Below are 22217 nucleotides of genomic sequence, written 5' to 3' on the forward strand. Positions count from 1 at the left end.
ATGTTCCGAAATGGGACAACTTAAGGAGAGAAGTCCTAAAAGAATGCCACGATTCAAAATGGGCAGGGCATCCTGGAACACACCGAACCATGGCAATTGTAGAAAAGACTTACTACTGGCCAAGGATGAGGAATGATGTAGACGCCTATGTTCGGACATGTCTCGTATGCCAACAAGACAAGGTGGAACAGTCCAAGACAACAGGGTTGTTAGAACCATTGCCGATCGCGGAGCACCCTTGGGAAAGTATAACTTTGGATTTCATCTCGGCCTTACCTACATCTGAAGGTTGTGGTTCCATCATGGTGGTCGTAGACCGTTTCTCCAAATACGGGACGTTCATTCCCGCTCCCAGAGATTGCACAGCTGAGGAAGCTGGTCGGTTATTCTTCAAACATGTGGCAAAGTAATGGGGACTCCCTCAGAGCATCATAAGTGATAGAGACCCTCGGTTTACTGGAAAATTTTGGAGGGAATTATTTAAGCTCATGGGTTCCGAGCTCCACTTTTCGACCAGTTTTCATCTGCAAACTGATGGACAAACCGAGAGGGTGAATCATTTGCTGGAGATTTATCTAAGGCACTTTGTTAGTGCTAATCAACGGGATTGGGCTAAGTTAATTGATGTAGCCCAATTTTCTTATAATCTACAACGAAGCGAGGCTACTGGAAGAAGCCCTTTTGAAATCATCATGGGTCAACAACCTTTGACACCACAAGAACTAACTAGGGGGTATAAAGGCACTAGTCCACCCGCATACAAGTTCGCTAAAGGGTGGAACGAGGAACTTGACATAGCAAGGTCTTACTTGACCAAAGCAGCCAAACACATGAAGAAGTGGGCGGACAGAAACAGACAACCGCGTGAATTTATGTTTGGTGACGAAGTGATGGTGAAATTTCCCCAGAGAATTTTCAAGTCCACTCGACAAGTGCACAAGGGCTTAACAAGAAGATATGAAGGGTCGTATCAGGTGATCCAAAAGGTCGGGACTAGATCATATAAGCTCGACTTACCAACCCACTTAAAGGTCCACCCCGTATTCCATGTAAGTCTCCTTAAACCTTATAATCGAGATGAAGAAGACCCGTCTAGGAGTGAATCACAACGAGCTCCAGTTGCGAATGTGATCTCCTTTGATAAGGAAGTAGACGAAATTCTAGCCGACAGAATAATTCGCAAAAGAGGATCACCCAACTGGACCGAGTACTATGTTCGATGGAAGGGACAACCTGATACGGAATCCAGTTGGGAACGAGAACAAGACTTATGGCAGTTCAGAGACAAGATCGAAGCATACAAGTCCAAGGCTTGACGAGGACGTCAAGGATTTCAGTGGGGGAGGGTGTCACGAGTCGGTGTTCTAGAATCTTCCAGACCGATCAAGAAGACGGTAGAACAAGTAATAATCTACCATAAGTCCCTAGAACAACCTAGAATTCTCTAGGATGCAAAAGTATATAATAGAATTGTGTAGAACTTTGTATATAGATAAGGATCTTGTAAGAACGATCTAGAATACTCAGGAATATACGAAATCTAGAAACTTCCCTTTGAGGAGGTGTAGGATGCCTATAAATAGGGGGAGGACTCATTTGTCCAAACCATCGAAGAAGTTCTCTTGTAAGAAGTTAAGTTGTATAAAGAAGCTCTTTTCTTAGAAGTGTTTATTGTCGTTTCTCTTGCTTCCTTTAATCGTTAATACATCGAAGCCATCGAAGTTAGCCTGACTTAGTCGGAGAAAACACTAAGTGGCACACGGTGATTGAAGCATCCCGTGACATAAGCCTCCAGATGATTAAATCTTACATCAAAAAAAGAAACGGTTGCCTCAACTAGATTTGACAAATCTTTCATCACAAATAGAGAACACAAGACCCCACCAACAAGGAAGTATTCAAGATTAGGGACATTCAAAACAACTTTGTTGATAATTGATATACATTTCAGTTCTCTTAGTTCCAATCGCTTCAAACTAGGAATATTGAAATTATATTCTTCTTCATCATTGCGCCATGCTACTTGCAGAGATAAACTTTCAAGTATTGGGCACCCATGGATGAGTTTAAATGCATTGACACAAGGTTTGCTTTTAACACTGATGTCAAGGGTTTTCAGACAAGGAAGTATGACTGGAGATGGAAAGTCAAAACACCTGTCTCAAAACAACTCTCAACTAATCTTAATTTTTGTGAGTGTCTTGCATGTGAACAGACTTAGAGGCAACTCAAGCAGCAAGACTTGTATGTCAAGCTCTCGAACGTTTAACCTAATGGCTTCATTAATCCACTTTGACACGCTTGATTTTCGAACCCAAATGTAAGTAAAGTGTAAGCGGAATACTTCAACGTGGGATGTTTTGCAAATCTCGAATACATTATCCACAAATTTTGATAAGGAATCTCTATCAAATACAAGTGGATAATCATTGAAGTCAAGCTTCTTGAGCAACATCCAAGTGGACTTCCATCTTTTTGATAGAATGCTTGTTTGCACTGCCAATCTTATAGGAATTAGAGAGAGTATATGTGAAATAATCTCTTCAGGCAAGCAAGTAAGCCTATCTACATTTTCACTTATGGAACTCATCTTCTTCAAACCACCTAATAATTTAAACACACCAACTTCAGAATCCTCTCAAGTCTTAAGACCTACCTTGTAACAATTTAGAACAAAATTAGCATTTTTCAAATACACATTTCACCATAAATCCAACAATCCACAATTCTTCTTTCTTACCTAGCTTTTTTCCATTAAAAGTAGGCCAAAATCCATATCAATGTCAAGGGAAAAAAATGTGAAAGTGTATATAGGTGAAAGTAAAGGTTTGTTAGATGAGGCAAACCTGGTTAATCCAGAACTCTCAACTGCAAAGAAGATGAGGCAAACCTGGTTAATCAATCCAGAACTCTCAGTTGCAAAGATGATAGAAGGGAGGTAAAAAAATAGATAAACTTGGATGAGATTAAAGGTTAGGATCTAAAACTATATCTAGTAAAATTCACAAAGGAATTAGAATTGTTAACGAAAAATTCAAATAGGCATTTTTAGGTAACTTCAAATATCCAAATATTTGTTATAAAGTTTTGCAGTATCTTTTTCACTCAAACATATCCAAAAAAATCCATATCAAGTTCATTTAAAAATGTAAAAAAAATTCAGCTGTTTAAAAGCAAACCGACAATCAATAAACGAACTCCAATTCAACGTAAACTAGGCTTTATGATGCAAACTTGATTAATGGATAATTTTCACATTCGAAATTTAGGATTTGAAAGTATATCTAGAAATATTAATATAAGGTGTTGGGTTTGCTTACGTGAAATTGGATGTTAGGTTGAAGGGATCCAATTGTTGATTGCGGTGGAAGTTCCAAAGCTCAAACAGCTCTGCTTCAAAAACGGACAGATAGAAGCATACACAGGTGATTGGCTGGCCGATGTTGCTTTTGTTTCTTTTTCTTTTCGGAAAGTAATATTTTTTTAGTTTTTTACAAATTTTTTAAAAGTATTTTCGTTATTGAGTATAGCGTCAAGTCAAACTTGATAGAATTGACTAGGATCTGAATCACTGGAAAATCGTATTTTACTGAAAACATGTCTCTGTTGAACTATAACAATGATCATTTTACTTTTCTATTTATAATAATAAATAATAAATTGTTCATGAAGGTATAAGCACTGTTTTATATATTAATGGTTACTTTAAATCATTTTCCTTATCAAGAATCATACAACACAGCTGGTAAAAAATATGATAAATCCATACGAGCCAAAATTATAGTACTTACAAGGGTGGAGGGTACACCCTCAACTGGAATATAAGAGGAAAATGATTTCTTAATACTTTTCATAAATTTTCCTTATTTAAGCATTACACCACCACCATCTATGTTTGTGGCTGTTATGAATACTTTATCCAAAATTTTATATTATTTTAATGTATCAATCGTGTAGCAAACGGTTTTAACCTTGTACTTACATATGAAAGAAAATTTGCATTTATTCACAAATTCTTGAGGAGGTTCAATTTATGTAAGCGCTTGGAGAACTTGCTTACAGAATCATAAACAAAGTAAGTGTTGTAAAATACGACGGATCCAAATTGACTTAAATAATATTAGCTCAATGCGGAATGGGATCAAAAATTATCAAAGCGTAATAATCACAACGTAATAAGAATAAAATAAATAGAATAGAGACACAGGAATTTACGTGGAAACCCAAATCGGGAAAAAACCACGGGCGGAGGAAGCCGAGAAACAATTCACTATAATTTGAAGTGTTTACAGGGATTATGAAAGAGATTACAAATAGAGTGGGAGAGCTAAAATACACGGTGGTGTATCAGTATATATATGTAATACTTTTCTATATATACTTGGATGATTTTTTTTTTGGTTGTGTTCTTTCCTCTGGTTCATGGCTTAGGCTATTTATAGCCAAAAGCAATATCATATGAAAGGAAAGAAGAAAAGTCGTCCAAATTGTAGGCGGACAATTGTTTTTAGGCGCCTTACTTTGACCACATATATACACCGTCCAATTCTTCATTCAATTCACATATATATTACTATTCATAGTCAAACAATGAATAGTAAATGATAAGTTACTGAAATAACCCCTGAACTATTTGCCACTTGCTAATTTTGGAGGCAACTTTTCCACAATCTCCACCTTGACGTCAAAATTAAGCAAGTCATGCTTTACGATTAGTCAAAACATATAGCTCATCAAACTCTAAAACTTCCATAAGAACCTGCAAATTTTATATAGAGAAAAAATTGTTTCTGAAAAATAAATAATATTTCCTCCACCACGAGCCTTCAGGCTCAACTGCGATCAGAAACACCCACCATGTCCAAACATAATTTGAACTTGGCTATAGGAAGACTTTTGGTGAACATATTAGCGGGATTATAATCTGTATGAATCTTGTCCACAACACAATCACCTTTTTCAATGATATCCCGCACAAAATGATAACGAATATCAATATGCTTTGTTCGGTCATGAAACATTTGATCTTTACTCAAGAAGATAGCACTCTGGTTGTCACAGAAAACTGTGGTCGCCTTTATTCTATCATTGAGTTCTCCAAATAACCCCTTCAACCAGATATCTTCCTTAACTGCTTCTGTAATCGCCATGTACTCTGCCTCAGTAGAAGACAGGGCAACTGTAGACTGTAACTGGGCTTTCCAACTAACAGCACAACCATTTAGAGTAAACACATACCCTGTAATTGATCTTCGTTTATCCAAATCTTTGCCATAATCTGAATCAACATATCCGAACACCCCAGTGTTAGATTTACCAAAACGTAAACACATAGAAGACGTACCGCGTAAATAACGAAAAATCCACTGTACTGCTTTCCAGTGTTCTTTCCCCGGGTTCGCCATGTATCTACTAACCATGCTAACAGCATAAGCCAAATCAGGGCGCGTGCAGATCATAGCATACATCAAAGATCCAACAGCACTAAAGTATGGAACACGTGCCATGTAAGCCATATCAGTCTCATTAGTAGGACTCAAAGCGGATGATAGCTTGAAATGAGCTGCAAAAGGTGTGTTGACAGACTTTGCTTCGTGCATACTGAAGCGTCTTAGGACTTTCTCAATATAACTTTTCTGAGAAAGATGCAAGATCCTAGACTTCCTGTCACGAATAATTTCCATACCTAAAATCTTTTTGGCAGCTCCTAAGTCCTTCATTTCAAATTCAGCTTTCAACTGGTCTTTTAACTTCTGGATCTCCTTCATATCTTTTGCTGCAATCAACATGTCATCCACGTACAAGAGTAAGTAGATCTTTGAACCATTGTCACCTTTCTTGAAATAAACGCAGCTATCATAGGTGCACCTGCTGAATTTGTGACTGGTCATGAAAGAATCGAACCTCTTGTACCATTGTCTAGGAGACTGCTTGAGGCCATAAAGAGTTTTGTTCAATTTGCATACGTAGTTCTCCTTTCCAGGAACTGCAAAACCTTCAGGTTGTTGCATAAAAATCTCTTCCTCAAGCTCACCATTTAGGAAAGCTGTAGTGACATCAAGTTGTTCTAACTCAAAATCATTAGAAGCAACCAACCCCAACAATACACGAATGGAAGTATGTTTGACAACTGGGGAATAAATGTCAGTGTAATCAATACCAGGAATCTGACTGTAGCCTTTAGCTACTAACCGAGCTTTGTATCTTGGTTTATCATTTGGGTTGACAGGTTCCTTGAGCTTGTAGACCCACTTGCATTTAATTGGTCTCTTCCCTTTCGGAATAGGAACTAAATTCCAAGTACTGTTTCGCTGCAAAGATTCCATCTCATTTTGCATAGCGAACATCCAATCATTTGAGTCTTCAGATTTGATAGCCTCGTCATAATTTGCAGGCTCCGTTGCAGACTCAATATTATCAGCAACAATAAAAGCATAGGCAACCAAATCAGATTCAGCATACCTCTTCGGAGGAATAATCTGTCTTCTCGGTCTATCTCTTGCAATGCTTGGAGTAGTAGCTTGTGGTTGTGAAGGTGTTGAATCTTCACCAACAACATGCTCATCCGACGAAGAAGAATCTTGATGCTGATTTGTACTCTGATTAGTGGTAGGTGAAGTAGGAAGCTCCACCTCCATTTGAGCATTCTCTTTATTTACTTCGGATGATACATCTGATGCATCTGTTCTTTTAGAAGAGTCAGCAACTGGTTGAATTATAGCAGACTCATCAATAGTAACATCTCTTGAGATGATAATTTTCTTCAAATCAAAGCTCCATAACTTGTAACCCTTTACACCTTGATTGTACCCAAGAAAAACGCATTTGATTGCTCTTGGTTCTAGCTTCCCATTGTCAACTCGTGCATACGCTGGACATCCGAATGGTTTTAAATCTGAATAATTTGCAGGTTTACCGGACCATAATTCAAACGGAGTTTTCTTCTCGATTGCTCGTGATGGTGATCGGTTGATAACATAGCAAGCAGTCGAAGCAGCCTCCGCCCAAAAAGACTTTGGCAATTTGGAATTAGAAAGCATACACCGGACCTTCTCCATAATGGTGCGATTCATCCTTTCAGCTACACCATTTTGTTGAGGTGAATGGACTACTGTGCGATGTCGAGTAATGCCTTCCTTTTGACAATAGACATTAAACTCTTCTGAGCAAAACTCAAGTCCATTATCCGTACGAAGATACTTTACCACCAGACCTGATTGCTTTTCAACCTGAACTTTCCAATTTCTGAAGGTAGAGAAAACGTCTCCTTTATTTTTTAAGAAGAAAGACCACACCTTCCTGGAGAAATCATCAATAATAATGAGCATATAAATAGCTCCACCTTTTGAAGCAACTCGAGCCGGTCCCCACAAATCCGAGTGAACATAATCAAGTGGTCCTTTCGTTGTATGGATACCACTTGCAAACCTCACTCGTTTTGCCTTGCCATATACACAGTCTTCACAGAAATCCAAATCAACAATCTTTTGTTGACCAAGTAAACCTCTTCGACTCAATTCTGACATGCCTTGAAAACTCATATGGCCGAGTCGAAGGTGCCAAAGACGGGACTAATCTGGATCAGAAAAAGACTTTGACACAACAGCAGCATCACTCAAAATTGTTTGCCCGTCAAGAAAGTAAAGATCTGAGGTTTTTCGTTCGGCTCTCAGTTTGTCGGAACCGTCTTTGAATACCCTGAGAACTCCACCTTTACCAGCAAACTCGTATCCCTTTTTGTCAAAGGAACTGAGAGATAACAAGTTTCTTCTAAGGTCAGGAACATATCTAACATCCCCCATGGTTCGAATAACTCCGTCAAACATACGGATCCTGACTGAACCATGTCCAAGAACTGGACATGTAGTATTGTTACCCATCAACACATAGCCCTGGTTAACCTTTTCAAATGTGTAAAACCAACTTTTGTTGTGACACATATGAAAAGTACAACCAGAGTCGAGTATCCAATCACCAGTGGAATCCAGTTTATCTGAATAAACTGTCAAAAGTTCTCCAATACCTTCGACCTCAGCTAGATCGACTTCACCCGAAGTGCTAGCTTGTTTACCATTTGCTGCCGTCTTCTCTTTTTCTTTGTTCTTCAACTTGAAGCATTCTTCAAGCACATGTCCCTTCTTGTGACAATAGTTGCAAAACTTTCGTTTGCCTTTTGACTTGGATCTGGTTCTGTTGGAAGATTGAGAAGTTCTACTTCTCTCTGTTGTTCTTCCTCTGGCATTCAAACCTTCGGCTTTAGCATCACTTTAACCACCACCAGTAATATGCTTCATCTTCTCTTTTGAATCCAAAGCTGTATAGACTTCATCTAAAACTAGAGTGTCACGGCTATAGATAATAGTACCACGAAAATGGCTATAGGATTCTGGCAACGACGATAGTAAGAATAGAGCCAAGTCTTCATCTTCATACTGAACATCCATATTCTCTAAATTATTTACTAACTCTTTAAATGTGGATATATGTTCAGCTAAAGAGCCTACTTCAATCATCTTGAGATTGAACAACCGTTGCTTCAAATGCAACTTGTTTGGTAAGCTCTTGGTCATCAACAGTTGTTCCAACTTTAGCCATAAAGAAGCCGCTGACGTTTCTTTTAGAACATCTTGCAAAACATCGTTTGACAAGTGCAAACGAATCTGGGATAAAGCCTTCAGATCTTTCATCTCCTTTTCTTCTTCGGTCCATGTATCGGGCATCTTATTGAAACCCAAGAGCGCCTTGTGTAAATCCATCTGAATGAGAATGTCTCTCATCTTTACTTGCCACAACGGAAATCGGGTGTTACGATCCAGTAGTGGAATATCGTATTTTACCGAAGACATGATTAATTACTTGATAAAATGATCCCAACGAGCTAATATCACAACCTGGATGCTCTGATACCAATTGTTGTAAAATACGACGGATCCAAATTGACTTAAATAATATTAGCTCAATGCGGAATGGGATCAAAAATTATGAAAGCGTAATAATCACAACGTAATACGAATAAAATAAATAGAATAGAGACACAGGAATTTACGTGGAAACCCAAATCGGGAAAAAACCACGGGCGGAGGAAGCCGAGAAACAATTCACTATAATTTGAAGTGTTTACAGGGATTATGAAAGAGATTACAAATAGAGTGGGAGAGCTAAAATACACGGTGGTGTATCAGTATATATATGTAATACTTTTTTATATATACTTGGATGATTTTTTTTTTTTTGGTTGTGTTCTTTCCTCTGGTTCATGGCTTAGGCTATTTATAGCCAAAAGCAATATCATATGAAAGGAAAGAAGAAAAGCCGTCCAAATTATAGGCGGAAAATTGTTTTTAGGCGCCTTACTTTGACCACATATATACACCGTCCAATTCTTCATTCAATTCACATATATATTACTATTCATAGTCAAACAATGAATAGTAAATGATAAGTTACTGAAATAACCCCTGAACTATTTGTCACTTGCTAATTTTGGAGGCAACTTTTCACAGGAAGAACATATAAACATACAATCTTCAACCCAGTCTAGCCACCTTCTACGCCACTCAGGATTGTTGTAAAGAATTGCAACAAATCCCAATAATAACACGAAACATGTGGAACAAGAACTTGCATAAAAGCATGTCATATCGATACCATACCATTTCTCATTGTCTTCTTCATCCGATGGATTAGTCACCACCTGTGAATCAGTCGTACATTTCTTCTCCAATGGCAGCCCACAAAGAAGTGAATTCCCATCATAGCTTGCCTCGGTAAAGGTGCCAAACTGTGCTTTCATTTCTGGGAGTCTACCTGAGAGATTGTTGTGAGAAACATTGAAAATAGATAGAGAAGTCAGCTTAATAAGTTCTGATGGAACTTCTCCGGTCAAACCATTTGAAGAAAGGTCCAAGCTCTCTATCTTTGCAAGATTTGATAAGTTCACTGGAATGGGTCCAGTGAGGTGATTGTGAGACAGGTTTAAAGCACGAAGTTGGGTTAACAACCCCAGTTCTTCTGGAATTTCACCTGTTAATTTGTTACATGAAAAATCAAATCCCGCCATGTAATCAAGGATCCCACCCTTGTAGCTAAGAAAGAGCATTTTTGTTGTATACTGAACTTCGTTTTGTGGTTCCAATACTTCACTGTCGGGGGTCAGAGAATCTGAACCCTGTAGAATACTCCCATAACGGGAAGAGGAATCAATGATAGTCCCTGATACCATATTTTTAAACAAGACCTGTCTTCCAGATTATTATTTCTCACCACAAGTTCAGACAACTCATCCATGTTGCTTATCCATTCAAGGATGACACCTGTAAAAAAGTTATTGCTAATATCCAGAACAATCAGATATACAGGTCTTTCTTTGTTGTAATTTCCAATTTTCCCTGTGAAATGATTGTTGTCTAAGTAAACCCATTGGAGGTAACCCCAGCTTAAGTTTCCTGAGAGTATCTGGCCATGCAATTTGTTCTTTGATAGTATTAATGTATCCATAGTACCTGTAAACAATCCCTTTGGTACTTCTCCTGATAACCCATTACCAGATAAATCCAGCATCTCTAATTCACTCGATTCGCCAATTGAGGATGGGATAACACCACTTAAAGCATTCATGGACAAATTCAAATACTTAATGTTGGGAAAGAACTTTTGTATATTGTCGAGAATAGTACCTATCATGCGATTTCCAGATATATCCAACCAATTCATCTTAGCATTCCTATACAGCGATATACCCTCAAACAAGTTGTTCCTTAGCTTAAGAACTTCTAGATTCATATTATTTTTGATCAACCAATTTGGGATGTGTCCCTCCAAGGAGTTGTGAGACAAGTCTACTGTGTGTAATTTGTGTTGGTGAATTAGAAACCCAGGGATAGCACGTCCTTTACGTATTTTCATATTACAATTAGATAGCTTAATAATTTCCAACTGGAACGTTGGAATCCAACCTATAGGCTCTTCCGTTTCCACCTCAAATCTGTCATTGTCGCTTGAAAATCGAATTACCTCAAGCTTTGAATGATTGGAGAACGAGCTGAAGGAGAATGAACCTTCAAATATGTTATGACTAAAATCAATGTATTCAAGCGATGTAAGATTAGCAATGAGTGATGGCACAATTTTTCCAGTGAATCGATTTGAAGAAATATCCAACAAGTTAAGAGATGTTAGATTTTTCAAACACTGAGGCAGAGTTCCATGGAGCATGTTGTTACTAAGATCCAACTCACGGAGGTTCTTCAACTCACAAAACCCTGTCAAAGGAGAAAAAAAAGTTATTATGCGTAAGCCATGAAATTCAAAAGGTAAGTTACAAAAGATTAACCTTCAAAAAACATATGACTTGCATTTGCATGGTCATACGGCTTCAAAAAAGATTTAATATTGAGGAAAGATAGTTTTACAAAATAATCACAACATTCAAAAGTGCATGCTTAAGATAACTTACCATGATAAGGTAATGAGCCATTAAGATTATTGTAACTGAATGAGACAGCTCTTAGGGAAGCTAATGTTTGTATTGTTGATGGGATGCTTCCAATAAAACTGTTGTGACTCAAATCTAAGACATCCAGATGGTGGAAAGATGCAAAAGCTGGATGCAACAAGAGAGGGGTTACATATGTTGGTTACTAAACAAAAATCCTGAATTCTTAAACCAATAATAATGTTGCTAATTAAGTAACTATGAAATAACGTTACCTTCGATTGGTATCGTTCCATTGAAATTGTTACCTCTCAAGATGAGGACTTCCAAATCAGACAAATGAAGGAATTCTGAATTAGATAGAGAGGCATACTAATCAGTTTAATAAAACGATTAGCAAAATGGAAATTAACAAAAAACATATTTGTATTTGATATCTTTATTGATGACTCTTTTAAGATAATTAAACATGCCTTGGATGGGAAAGGAACCTCCCAATGACTTAGAAGATGCAAGATCAAGAATCTTGAGGGATGGGAGGACACTTAGGCATGATATGATGCTCTTGTTGAAATTGTTTTCTGAAAGATTTATACTCTCCAGCCATTTCAATCTTGATAAGCTCTTACAACCTGTAAAAAAGGAAGGCAATTCATACAGAAACCATGTATGGTCTTGTAAAGTTTCTAATTAAAGAAGAATTTAGGATTCATTAGCATTCATGTTGAAAATATCCTTGTTCAAATTGATTCAAACTTAAAACGTTATATGTTTTGGTTGTTGCATTTATTTATTTATTTTGCAGGGTTAGAATGGTAAATGTATTTTGTACTTGCTTTGTTAAGTATTTGTCTTGAAGGTTGAATATTGTAATATGGAGAAACTTGTGGACTGCGGAGCACTAAATACAAAGTTGAGCTGTAGAACACGTGGATCTTTTCTATTTGGGTCGGGTTGTTGACCCGGTGTACTTAAACTTTGCAGCTGTGATGGATTATTCATTCGAGTCATTTTTCATCTTAGATGGCGTTTAGGATTGCTTTTAAGTGACTTTTTGACTTTTGGTTTTTCCAAAAAGTCAAAAAGTTCTAAAAAAATGTTTGACATTTACAAAAGGCCTTTTAAAATTAATTTTTTGGCAATCAGGAATGAATGGTTTTTCAAAAGACAAGAAATCGTGACTTTTGTGATTTTTGCCTTCTTAAAAGGTAAATTACCTTCAAAAGTCAATAAATATTAAGCAAACACTTTTTAAAACTGACTTTTGACTTTTGCCCCCTCAAAAGCTTAAGTCAAAAAGTTCTTTTGAGCTTAAAAAGCAATCCCAAACACCCTCTTACACTTCTACGAGTTGTTCTCTCATTCTCTCCCTCTCTAGATTAAGGTTTTACAATGTTCTTCATTGTTCATATATATCGTTGTAGATTAGGGTTGAGTGAAGTGTTCTGAGAGTAGAGTAGGTTTTGTGTAGTGAGTTTTGTGTTGTAAGTTCATGAAAACCATATGTTTCTTAATCCTCAAATGATACAAGAAACATTGATGTTGGGAATATTGTTTCTTTATTTTTTCACAATTCATTAGTGACAAGTTACCATGGCTAGAATAATTACAATCTGTAGAAAAAAAAAGATAATTCTTAGAGATATCATCGATTCATCGTCTTGTAAAGTTTGTAATTATGGAAGAATTATGATCCATTGGCGTTCAACGACTTTATTTTTTGAACTATTCACAAGTTACCAGGGATAACAGAAGCTAGTTATTCATTTACCTTGGAAATTGGGTGTGCCATCAAGTCCGGTATACCTTAAATTCAGCTCCTCCAGGTTTTTCAGATGTGATAATTCTGTCATACGAAAAGAAAAACGTATATCATGCAAATGTATATTTTGAAAGATAGTTTGGAGAATTATATGTTCATTATTCTTTGTACATCATTATAACTAGTTAGCCTTATTTAGAGTGTGATATCGATTAAATTCATATGGTTTCAAAATGTTGCTCTTACAACTTTAGAAGGGACTATATACAAAAGTATAAATGCAAATGTTAGGTAATAAATAACCTATATTGGTAGCATGTACCTTGAGCAGGAAATGGTCCTGACATTGGATTGTTGCTAATATCCAAGCTTGTAATCGATGAAAGGGTATTTAAAAATGTTACAATGCTTTCATTGAACTTGTTGGACCCAAGATTTAAAGTTTTCAACTTCCTGAATATGGAAACCCTCTCAGAACCTACATTAAGGAATTGAAGCAATCGAATTTATAAGCTATAGTTTGATACAACGACAAAGCTGTTTAGGAGATATACAAGTATATACATTTATATCCATTTTTTTAGTACTGTTATCCTTCCCCTAAAAGAATCGTTGTTATATCTAACCGAGTGACTTGATTGTAGGATATTGTAGTAGTACTATCTCTACCAGAATACTTTAAATTTCAACACATGAAAGAGTCAATCTGCTATACATGGTTATATAATGTTGCAACTTGCAAAAGAGGGATTTGTGTATGAATTCCATTTAGGTGAGTATATTGGCATGATAGATTTATGATGATAATGATTACCTTGAATCTCAAAGATACCATTGAAGCCACAGTAGCTTAGATCCAACATCTCCAAGTTCTCTAAAGCAGCAAATTCTGCAAATCATTTGAAAATTGAAGTGGGTGTAAGTATCTTTAAAACATACATTTGTGCATGTATGCATGATAACTTAAAAGAAGACATGAAAAGACGAAAACATGCCACTGATAGGGAAGTTCCCATTCAATCCAGTGTAACTAAGATCCAATACTTTGAGTGAAGTGAATTTTCTCAATGATGGAAGGATGTCGTTATCAATATCAGTATTGAAACTGAGGTCTAGTATCTCCAACTTGTTCAAGCTCGACAACCTTTCAAGCCCTGAAAAAGAGAAAACATCTTAGTGATCTTGTGATATAGAAAGGGCAACTTTTGGAGCAACATTGGTAAATACTAAAAAGTTGTAGCATGAATTGCAAGATCTGAAGTACACATAAAATCTTGTGTTTGGCCTTTTATATATAGAAAAATACTATACAATTACTAATTTAGTTACCTAAGAAGCGTCTATGAGTGCATAAATTAGTTGGATGTTGTGTTCATGAATTACCTGTCTTCATAATCGCTTTATGATCAAGATAATCATATGACAAATTGAGACTTCTCAACTCCTTAAAATGAAGAAACAAGGAAACATTCAATGGCCAAAACTTGCTCTCAGCCTCCACCCCTCTCAAATTGTACAAAGAAAGATCTGTGACATGTCCGGTGGTTGTGTTGCAGTTGACTCTCTCCCAATCACAACAGTTGCAGCCCGTATCCCCAGGGGTACTACTGTCATAATCAACCCAAGTAGGGAGAAAATGGTCAATTTCGGAATCATATGACTTCATATGGGAAGCTTTGATTTCGAGTAGTGCTTTTCTCTCCTCTTCTATACAATCACTTTCTGTTAGCCCAGCCATAAGAATATGTATCATAGTCGACATCAACAACCAATATAGCAATGATTTACGCTTACTACAGGCCCAACATTCCATTTTAGTAGCTAATGATGGCTTTATAGAGACATTCACAATATTAAACCTCCTTTAGATTTGGTTTGCTTAGAAAACATTTGATATGTGATGAAATGAAAATGTATGAATATTAATTGCATAATTCGTCAAGTCAATGCTAAAAATTTCGACACATAACTCTATCCATTATCAGCCTTTCCTTCAGATTGACCCTTTCGGAGTAGGACACTCCCAAATATTTATGACACAGCATTTGTTGACTTTTTAACAAACGTCCATGTCTCCATTCACATTGAAGATATTTGCCCGATTATTTTAAAATTACTTTTATATCTTTTTAAATTTCTTTAATCTTTTGTTTAATTTTAGTTAAAAGCCCCATACCCTTAACCTTAACTTTTTCTAATTTCTTGGGACATTTCTATTCTCTCTGTTCTCTCTTTCCTACTGGCGCCACCGCCACCAAATCAGCAGCTCCGCCTTGGCCACCACCTACGGCCTCTTAACCCTTGACCCGTCATTCTATCCCACCGCTATACCCCATCATCTCGTTCAGTGTTGATGGCGGTGGTTTGCGGTGGCTGATTGCGTTGTTCTTCTCTGTCGTTTGCGACAGTGGGGTAAGGGAGTGGTGATGGAAGGTCAGACGACGACAATGGGGGTCAACATTAAAAGTCTAACGGGATGTTCATGAGATTATTGCCCGTAACGATATCCATCTCCCAAAACGGATGCAGAGACCTGGTGTTAATAAAGAGACCACGATGAAGTCGATTCCGGCGATGATTTCATTATGGTTTGATATCGATCTCCTGGTTTTCCCTCTGTAAATTTGATTTTGCTATTCTTGAAAAATATTTTGCTCTCCCTAGGTAAATTTGATTTTGTTTTTTATTTTCTAGGTATGATTTGAGGACTTGACAGCAGACCATCTCTGCTAAGGTGTTGTTTGGTTCGCAGAATGTTGCTGAAGGAATTTGAATTGGAATTGGAAAAAGAATCTGTTAGGAATTTGAATCCAATTCCATATGCTGTTTGGTTGGCAGGAAATGGAATTAGAATTAATTCTAAATTTTGTTTGGTTCACACGAAATGTAATTGGAATTCATGTAAAATGACATAATTACCCTTTTTGCATGTTTTTCTTAATTTTATATTGTTTTCTAACTTATATGTAAAGATAAAATTATAAAAACAGTAAAATTTCGGCGGTGATGGTGGCGGCGATGGTGGTCGTGGCATTGATTGTAGTAGCGGAAGTGGTGGTGGTGGGTGGTCATTGCAACGGAGGCGGTGGGTGGTGGTCATGGCGACAGTGATGGTGGGTGGTGGTGGCGGTGGTGGTGGTGGTGGGTGGTGGTCATGGCGGTGGTAGTGGTGGTCGGTGGTGGTGGCGGGAGTCGTTGCAACGGAGGCGGTGGTAGTGGCTATGGCGGCAGCGAAGGTAGTGGTGGTGGTCAGTGGTCGGTGGGGCGGCAACGGTGGCGATGGTGGTGGTGGTGGCGGCGGTGGTGGACTGGTGATGGCGGCGGTGGACTGGTGGCGGCGGCGGTGGTGGTGGTGGTGGCGGTGGTGGTGGTGGTGGCGGTGGTGGTAGTCAGTGATAGTGGTGGTGGTGGTGGTGGTAGTGGTGGTGGGTTTTTTGATAAGTACAAGAGGTATTTTTGTAATCTGCCACTTTCCTTCATGAGAAGGAATGTTTTCCATCCAACTTTGGAAGGAATTCACTTTCCTCCATATGGTGGAAAGTTTATTTCATTTAGGAATCATTTTCCTTTCTCTAAGTCCAACCAAACACATGAATTCGAGGGAATTGGAATCCTTTTCCCTCGAATTCCATTCCTTTCCTGCCAACCAAACGCACCCTAATTGTGCCGCATTAGCTTTTATAATTATCACTAATTTCAATCCAATATCAACTCTCTTTTAAAGCAGAACCCACTCCATGAAGAGCATAACCAATGATTATTACATTATGACTTAAAACAACCTACATGTCATTATTCTTTTAATTTTAACCTCTAAATAAATGAATGCTCCGATTATTAAGCTTATTTATATAGGTTTTTCATAAATTTAACTAATTCACCATCATTTTTCTAAAATGTTTTATAAAACTTATTCATTTAATTAGTCTATTTTTAAACACAAATAATATTTTAATATGAATATATAAATACAAATATATCGGTTCTTTATTTATGTATGTAAAATACGAAAAATTATTATGTTATAGTTACAAAAATAAAATAAAAACATTGAAAATATTGTTTTATCGTCATAAAAATTATATTTATAAATAAGATGGTATTAAACAGTTAGTAGGAATAATTAATTAGTAAAAAGATAAAAAAATATTTAAAACTAAATTATAATTAAAGATGTAAATTGAAAAATGGTTAAAATATAAAGGGTTAAATGTACAAATTATGAAAGTAAATTGACCATTCAATATATATGGTAAAAAAAAATCTACTTCAATGGTAATAAGTGGTCAAGTAAAAAAATACATAGTAATAAGTTATAAAAAAAACTCCCATTGAAAATGCTTTAATACATCAACAACTAATTTACAATTTTAAAATATATCTGAAATATATTATAATTACTATATATTATATATATGTGTGTGTTGTATATCATAATACATATAAATTGCAAATGATAATTCATAAAGCAAAGAATGGCCCCACTTATTTATGGTTGCAAGGCTTTCGGCTTTCTGTAGTTGCAGCAACTTAGCCAACATGACTTTCAAACATTGTCGAGGTGGCTTTTGCAAAGTAATATAAGGCACCGTTGTGGGTGCTCTTAGTGCTACGGATGCTTGGAGTTAAAGCACACATTGATGTTCTCTAAATTTTCAGTCTTTAGTTAATTAGGTCGGTGAACTTTATGATGGTGTAGGATCAGGGTTTTTTGTGGGTTCTAAGCCTTGATTTGGATTTTGTGAATTTTCATATTGCAATAAGGATATATATATATATATATATATATATATATATATATATATATATATATATATATATATATATATATATATATATATATATATATTTGTTTAAATGGAAAATTGAATAACAAATCATTATAAATAAGTTTTTTAAAAAATAATATTTTTTTTTCAGTTTTTGACAAGTGACCGCTTACTCATGAATACACCATCCCGAATTTGATCTTCAAATTTCAGAATTCTTTTTTAGTTTTTTTTTTCAAAGAAACATTTCTACTTATGTCTGAAATGTTCATTTCTAAGTGTTTAATACTGTTTTTCAATAAAATGTCTAATTTTATGTTCTAATATCGTATATAGTTCATATTTACTATGTTTGTTTAATTTTTTGTTAGATTTAAGTAAAAAACAAACTTTTATCGAAATTCCAGAATGATTGGATTTCAGACTTGTTCTTAAATTTCAGAGATTTTTTTTGAACTCTGTTCGGAATTTCGGAATGTCAGTCTGAAATGTATTTTTTTTTTGTCAAAAAAATGTTTTTTCTCAGTCCAAAACAGTCCAAAGTGCCCACTTCGAACTTCAAATACACATTAAATTGTGGGTAGATTACTTAATGTTCCCTGTATGTTTTATGAGTTTTAATTCAGATTTCATGTAACCCGTCGCCGAATAGATGGTTCCCAGAGGTGGCGGTGGAGGAGACGGGAAACAAAGAGAAAAAGAGATAGGGGTGGATATAGGTGTATGTGGTTTTGGTTAGAGCTGGCAATGAGTCGATCTGGGTTGGGTTCGGGTTTAACCTATTTATTAATTGGGTTGAAAATTTCAACCTAACCTAACATATTTATTTAAATGAGTTGATATTTCCAACCCAACCAAACCTTTCAGATCAATGGGTTGTCACCGAGTTTACCTACTTATATTATTTCTCAACCCAACCTATTAAATAAATGGGTTAAACTTGAGTTAACTCATTTAAAATTAAGCAAAGTAAATAAATTAACTAAGATTACACCATTTAAATTAGTTTCAAACTTAAATAAAATTTCAAAATAAGACAACAACATGAGCACAATTCACAAATACAAATAAATGTTCAAATAACATTAAAATATTTGAATTTCGAAATGAAGTTGGAGGGATAAGAATTAGGATTGTAATTATTTAAATATAAATAATAATACAACATTATAATTTATATTTATAAATTAATCCTTAGATTAATACATTATAATTTTTAAATTATTATTAAATTAAATATATATTATAGTTAAATGGGTTGGTGGGTTGAATACATATTCATAATTTTTACCCAACCCAACCTATTTAATTAAATGGATTAGAGGGGTCAATCCATTTAACATAAATAGGTTTAAAAATCTTAACCCTGCCTACTGATTTTAGGTTAGGTTCGGGTTGGGTTAGCGGGTTGAGTTGATTTTTATGTGGGGGTGGGGTATTATTATTATTATTATTATTATTATTATTATTATAAAAGTCATTTAAAGGAAATATAAAACAAATAGAAGATATTAAAATCATTTTATATGGGTCAGTAACCAACCATACAAAAAACTAAAACGAAAAAAGTTAGAGAAGAAACTTACAAATATGAAAAAACACATGGACCATTTATATAATTTTGTCATTAAAAAATTAACAAGAAACTCTACAATCACAGGTAACATATACAGAAATTAGATTTTTTTCAAAATTGAACTTGTTAAAGGAGCTTTGTACTTGAGGATGAACAAGCAGGCTCCATGTAGTGAAAGACAATCATGTCACCTCATGCGCAACACTCAGTGTAGTGAAATTCGATCTGCAACCGATGATGAACAAGTGGGCTAGATGCATCCACCAACCCTTTCTCCACATCCGTTTGCAATTCCCTTAACGGAATCGCAGCCAAAAAGTTTTTAATATACTCCTTACACGACTCTTTACCTTTCGACACCACGATCTCCTCTTTCTCATACGGTAGTCGTTTAATCACTGTATCTTTATCAAACTTAATCACATACGCTTGATCGCAACCCTCATACAACCTCTCTCCTAAAGTATCAATAATATAATAAGCATCCCGGTCAACTTTCAACACAAAAAAATGATCGTTCCAACTCACGATATAAACCAACGGTTTTTCCGACTCGATTCGGTCGATCTCGTCCCATATCTTATCAAACGACATGGCACCTTGTAAAAAGTCGAAAACGCCCTCGTCAAGCTGGAAGAATCCGATGAACGACTTTTCCGGGACCACAATGAGATTACGGGTCTTGGATTCGAGAACGGTTTCTAGGTCAAAGTGTTTATCGGGGAAATTTTTCGTATAGAGTTTGTTTTCACATAGGTTTCTCCAATCTAAAGAACCTTCTAGAATCAAAGTATCGAGTTCGGATTTTACGGGCATTTCTTGGTTACTATTTTGGAACCAATCGGCGATTGTAGCGACTAAAGAAGTGCACGCGCTCTCTCCCAAAGCTCGTGTGCTTCTTTGGTCAATTGAAGCAAAGAAAATTTGTGTTTTGACTTCCATTTGACCATCTCGACTTTTTAAGTCTTTGTTTTCCCATTTACCGATGATGAAATTATCGTCTCCGAATTCCGAGATTGAAGATCGACTCGTGGTTGACCCTTCTGATGATGTCAGCATTCGTCGGTAAAAGTCGATATCGTCCCCGCCTTCTTCTTTAACATCCTTTTTGAGAAGTGGTTCGCCTTTTGGCTTTGGAGACCGGAAACCCAGTTTCCGTTTACGCCATGGGAAGATTCCGCGCTTCGAGATTTGCCTTTCGGAATGTGAATCGTGTTCCTTTGATTTATAATGTTTGTATGTCCAATCATCATCTTCGCTACTACTGCTTGAATTGAAGTTTGAAAATCGTCCGATATGATTTGCGTAAGCTAGGGTTCCGTAATCGAGAGACTTCGTAACATTGGAATCGGCATTATCTACATCGGAATCAACTCCATCGAGGGAATTTGGGCCAAATCGACAGTTTCCCTCTTCTTGATGACATATTTTTTTAGGTGAAATTACTTTAAAGATCTTGACCTTTTTAAAACCGGCTTTAAGGCCCGATGGGTCATCTCTGAGTGACAATGGCAGAGGCACTGCGTATTCATGGAGGGTGAGTGATAGCTGCATAATCAGAATGGAATTCACATAAAGATTTATTGATGGATGGTATAATATAGAACAATATGAATTTTAGAAGAAACTTACAGAGAGTATAGGACTACAATCGATGCTAATAGGCATTGAAAGATGATTAGTTATTGGGGTTTTTTCTTGCTCGGATGAAGCGAATTCAGCAAGGTTCAATGATCCAGTTGCAATGGTATGAACCCGTCTTTTTGCTCCTTGGTTTAAACCCTGAAAAATTAAAGAAGTTTAACAATTTTTAACCTAAAACGAAACCCTGATTCTATTACGATGATCAGTGAGTAAATCAATCATATTAAAACCAAGAAGATTAGTTCAGGACTTACATCGAACACCCTGAATGCAACTTCCCACTGTTGAAAATACCCATCTCTGAATTCCACCAAATCGCAAACAGCAACGAACTCTTCGTTCCATTTAACAACTCCGTCGTCGTTTAACGATTCTTCCTTCGTCAAATTCCTCTTCACACTACTCCGCTTGAAATTAAGTCGATTATTTGATTTAATAGAACCTTTCCAATTGACTTCAACACCCAATCGTGAAAAATCTAGGGGATCCCCACTTGTAGTTTTCTCAGGCAAGCCTTGGAGACAGCGTACAAGAATCTTGGCCTCGAATTTTCTCGACGAGATTGGTGGCCATGGACTCCATTTCATCATCCTAACACCCATTACTTTTCAAGATTGATTGTTGGGTGTTTGAAATTGGGATCGGAGAGGCCTTTTCTTGCTTGAAATTTGGAGAGTGTAGAATGTAGATGAAGAGAAAGGTGGTGTAATGCTATTTATATATATAGGAAAAAAGTATGCTGTGCTCATGCTCTTGGTTTTACAGAAAAGCATGAGAAGAAAGGCCGGCAATATCGAAACTTATGAATTAACGTCTCTATTTTGTTTCCACCCATTAACGTTTTTTTAAATTAGGTAATAAACCAAAATAAAAGAAATTATATACATATAATAATGTATTCTTTAATTATTTATTTAAGGTATTATATTTTTAACTTAAATTAATTATTGTTCATTTTTGTTACAGCATGGTCATTAGTCATTATAGACCACTACAATCTAACTATCGAATTGTTTTTTATAAACAATTGAT

General features: G+C 36.2%; 3 protein-coding genes, 2 long non-coding RNA genes and 1 pseudogene across 6 annotated transcripts; 1 reads left to right on the forward strand and 5 right to left on the reverse strand.

The window, feature by feature from the left end:
• Window positions 1–1732: 1732 nt before the first annotated feature.
• LOC145139315 (FBD-associated F-box protein At3g52670-like) lies at window positions 1733–2676 on the reverse strand. Its single transcript, XM_079073182.1, is given in 1 exon segment — window positions 1733–2676. A coding segment is annotated over 1 exon segment (858 nt). The 5' UTR covers window positions 2591–2676.
• A 6690-nt stretch (window positions 2677–9366) lies between these two features.
• On the reverse strand, window positions 9367–12445 carry LOC145139316 (receptor-like protein 14; annotated as a pseudogene). The gene is made up of 5 exons (XR_013721880.1): window positions 12319–12445; window positions 11926–12066; window positions 11710–11784; window positions 11456–11602; window positions 9367–11261 (listed from the first exon to the last, which is right to left on the reverse strand). The product of XR_013721880.1 is annotated as a receptor-like protein 14 (transcript).
• A 769-nt stretch (window positions 12446–13214) lies between these two features.
• LOC145137036 (uncharacterized) lies at window positions 13215–14089 on the reverse strand. Its single transcript, XR_013720836.1, has 3 exons — window positions 14011–14089; window positions 13519–13674; window positions 13215–13280 (listed from the first exon to the last, which is right to left on the reverse strand). It is a non-coding gene; the product is annotated as an uncharacterized LOC145137036 (long non-coding RNA).
• A 70-nt stretch (window positions 14090–14159) lies between these two features.
• LOC145139317 (receptor like protein 21-like) lies at window positions 14160–14949 on the reverse strand. Its single transcript, XM_079073183.1, has 2 exons — window positions 14580–14949; window positions 14160–14350 (listed from the first exon to the last, which is right to left on the reverse strand). Exons 1-2 carry the CDS (start codon window positions 14947–14949, stop codon window positions 14160–14162), a joined length of 561 nt encoding a protein of 186 aa, XP_078929309.1.
• Window positions 14950–15410: 461 nt separating this feature from the next.
• Window positions 15411–16155, forward strand: LOC145135605 (uncharacterized). The gene is made up of 2 exons (XR_013719922.1): window positions 15411–15784; window positions 15891–16155. It is a non-coding gene; the product is annotated as an uncharacterized LOC145135605 (long non-coding RNA).
• Window positions 16156–19554: 3399 nt separating this feature from the next.
• LOC145137035 (uncharacterized) lies at window positions 19555–21932 on the reverse strand. The gene is made up of 3 exons (XM_079071178.1): window positions 21440–21932; window positions 21174–21323; window positions 19555–21089 (listed from the first exon to the last, which is right to left on the reverse strand). Exons 1-3 carry the CDS (start codon window positions 21785–21787, stop codon window positions 19734–19736), a joined length of 1854 nt encoding a protein of 617 aa, XP_078927304.1. The 5' UTR covers window positions 21788–21932; the 3' UTR covers window positions 19555–19733.
• Between the last annotated feature and the right edge of the window lie 285 nt (window positions 21933–22217).

Source organism: Lactuca virosa, chromosome 9 (assembly GCF_052849685.1).
Source record: "Lactuca virosa cultivar CGN04683 chromosome 9, Lactuca_virosa_CGN04683_v6, whole genome shotgun sequence".
Taxonomy (NCBI): domain Eukaryota; kingdom Viridiplantae; phylum Streptophyta; class Magnoliopsida; order Asterales; family Asteraceae; genus Lactuca; species Lactuca virosa.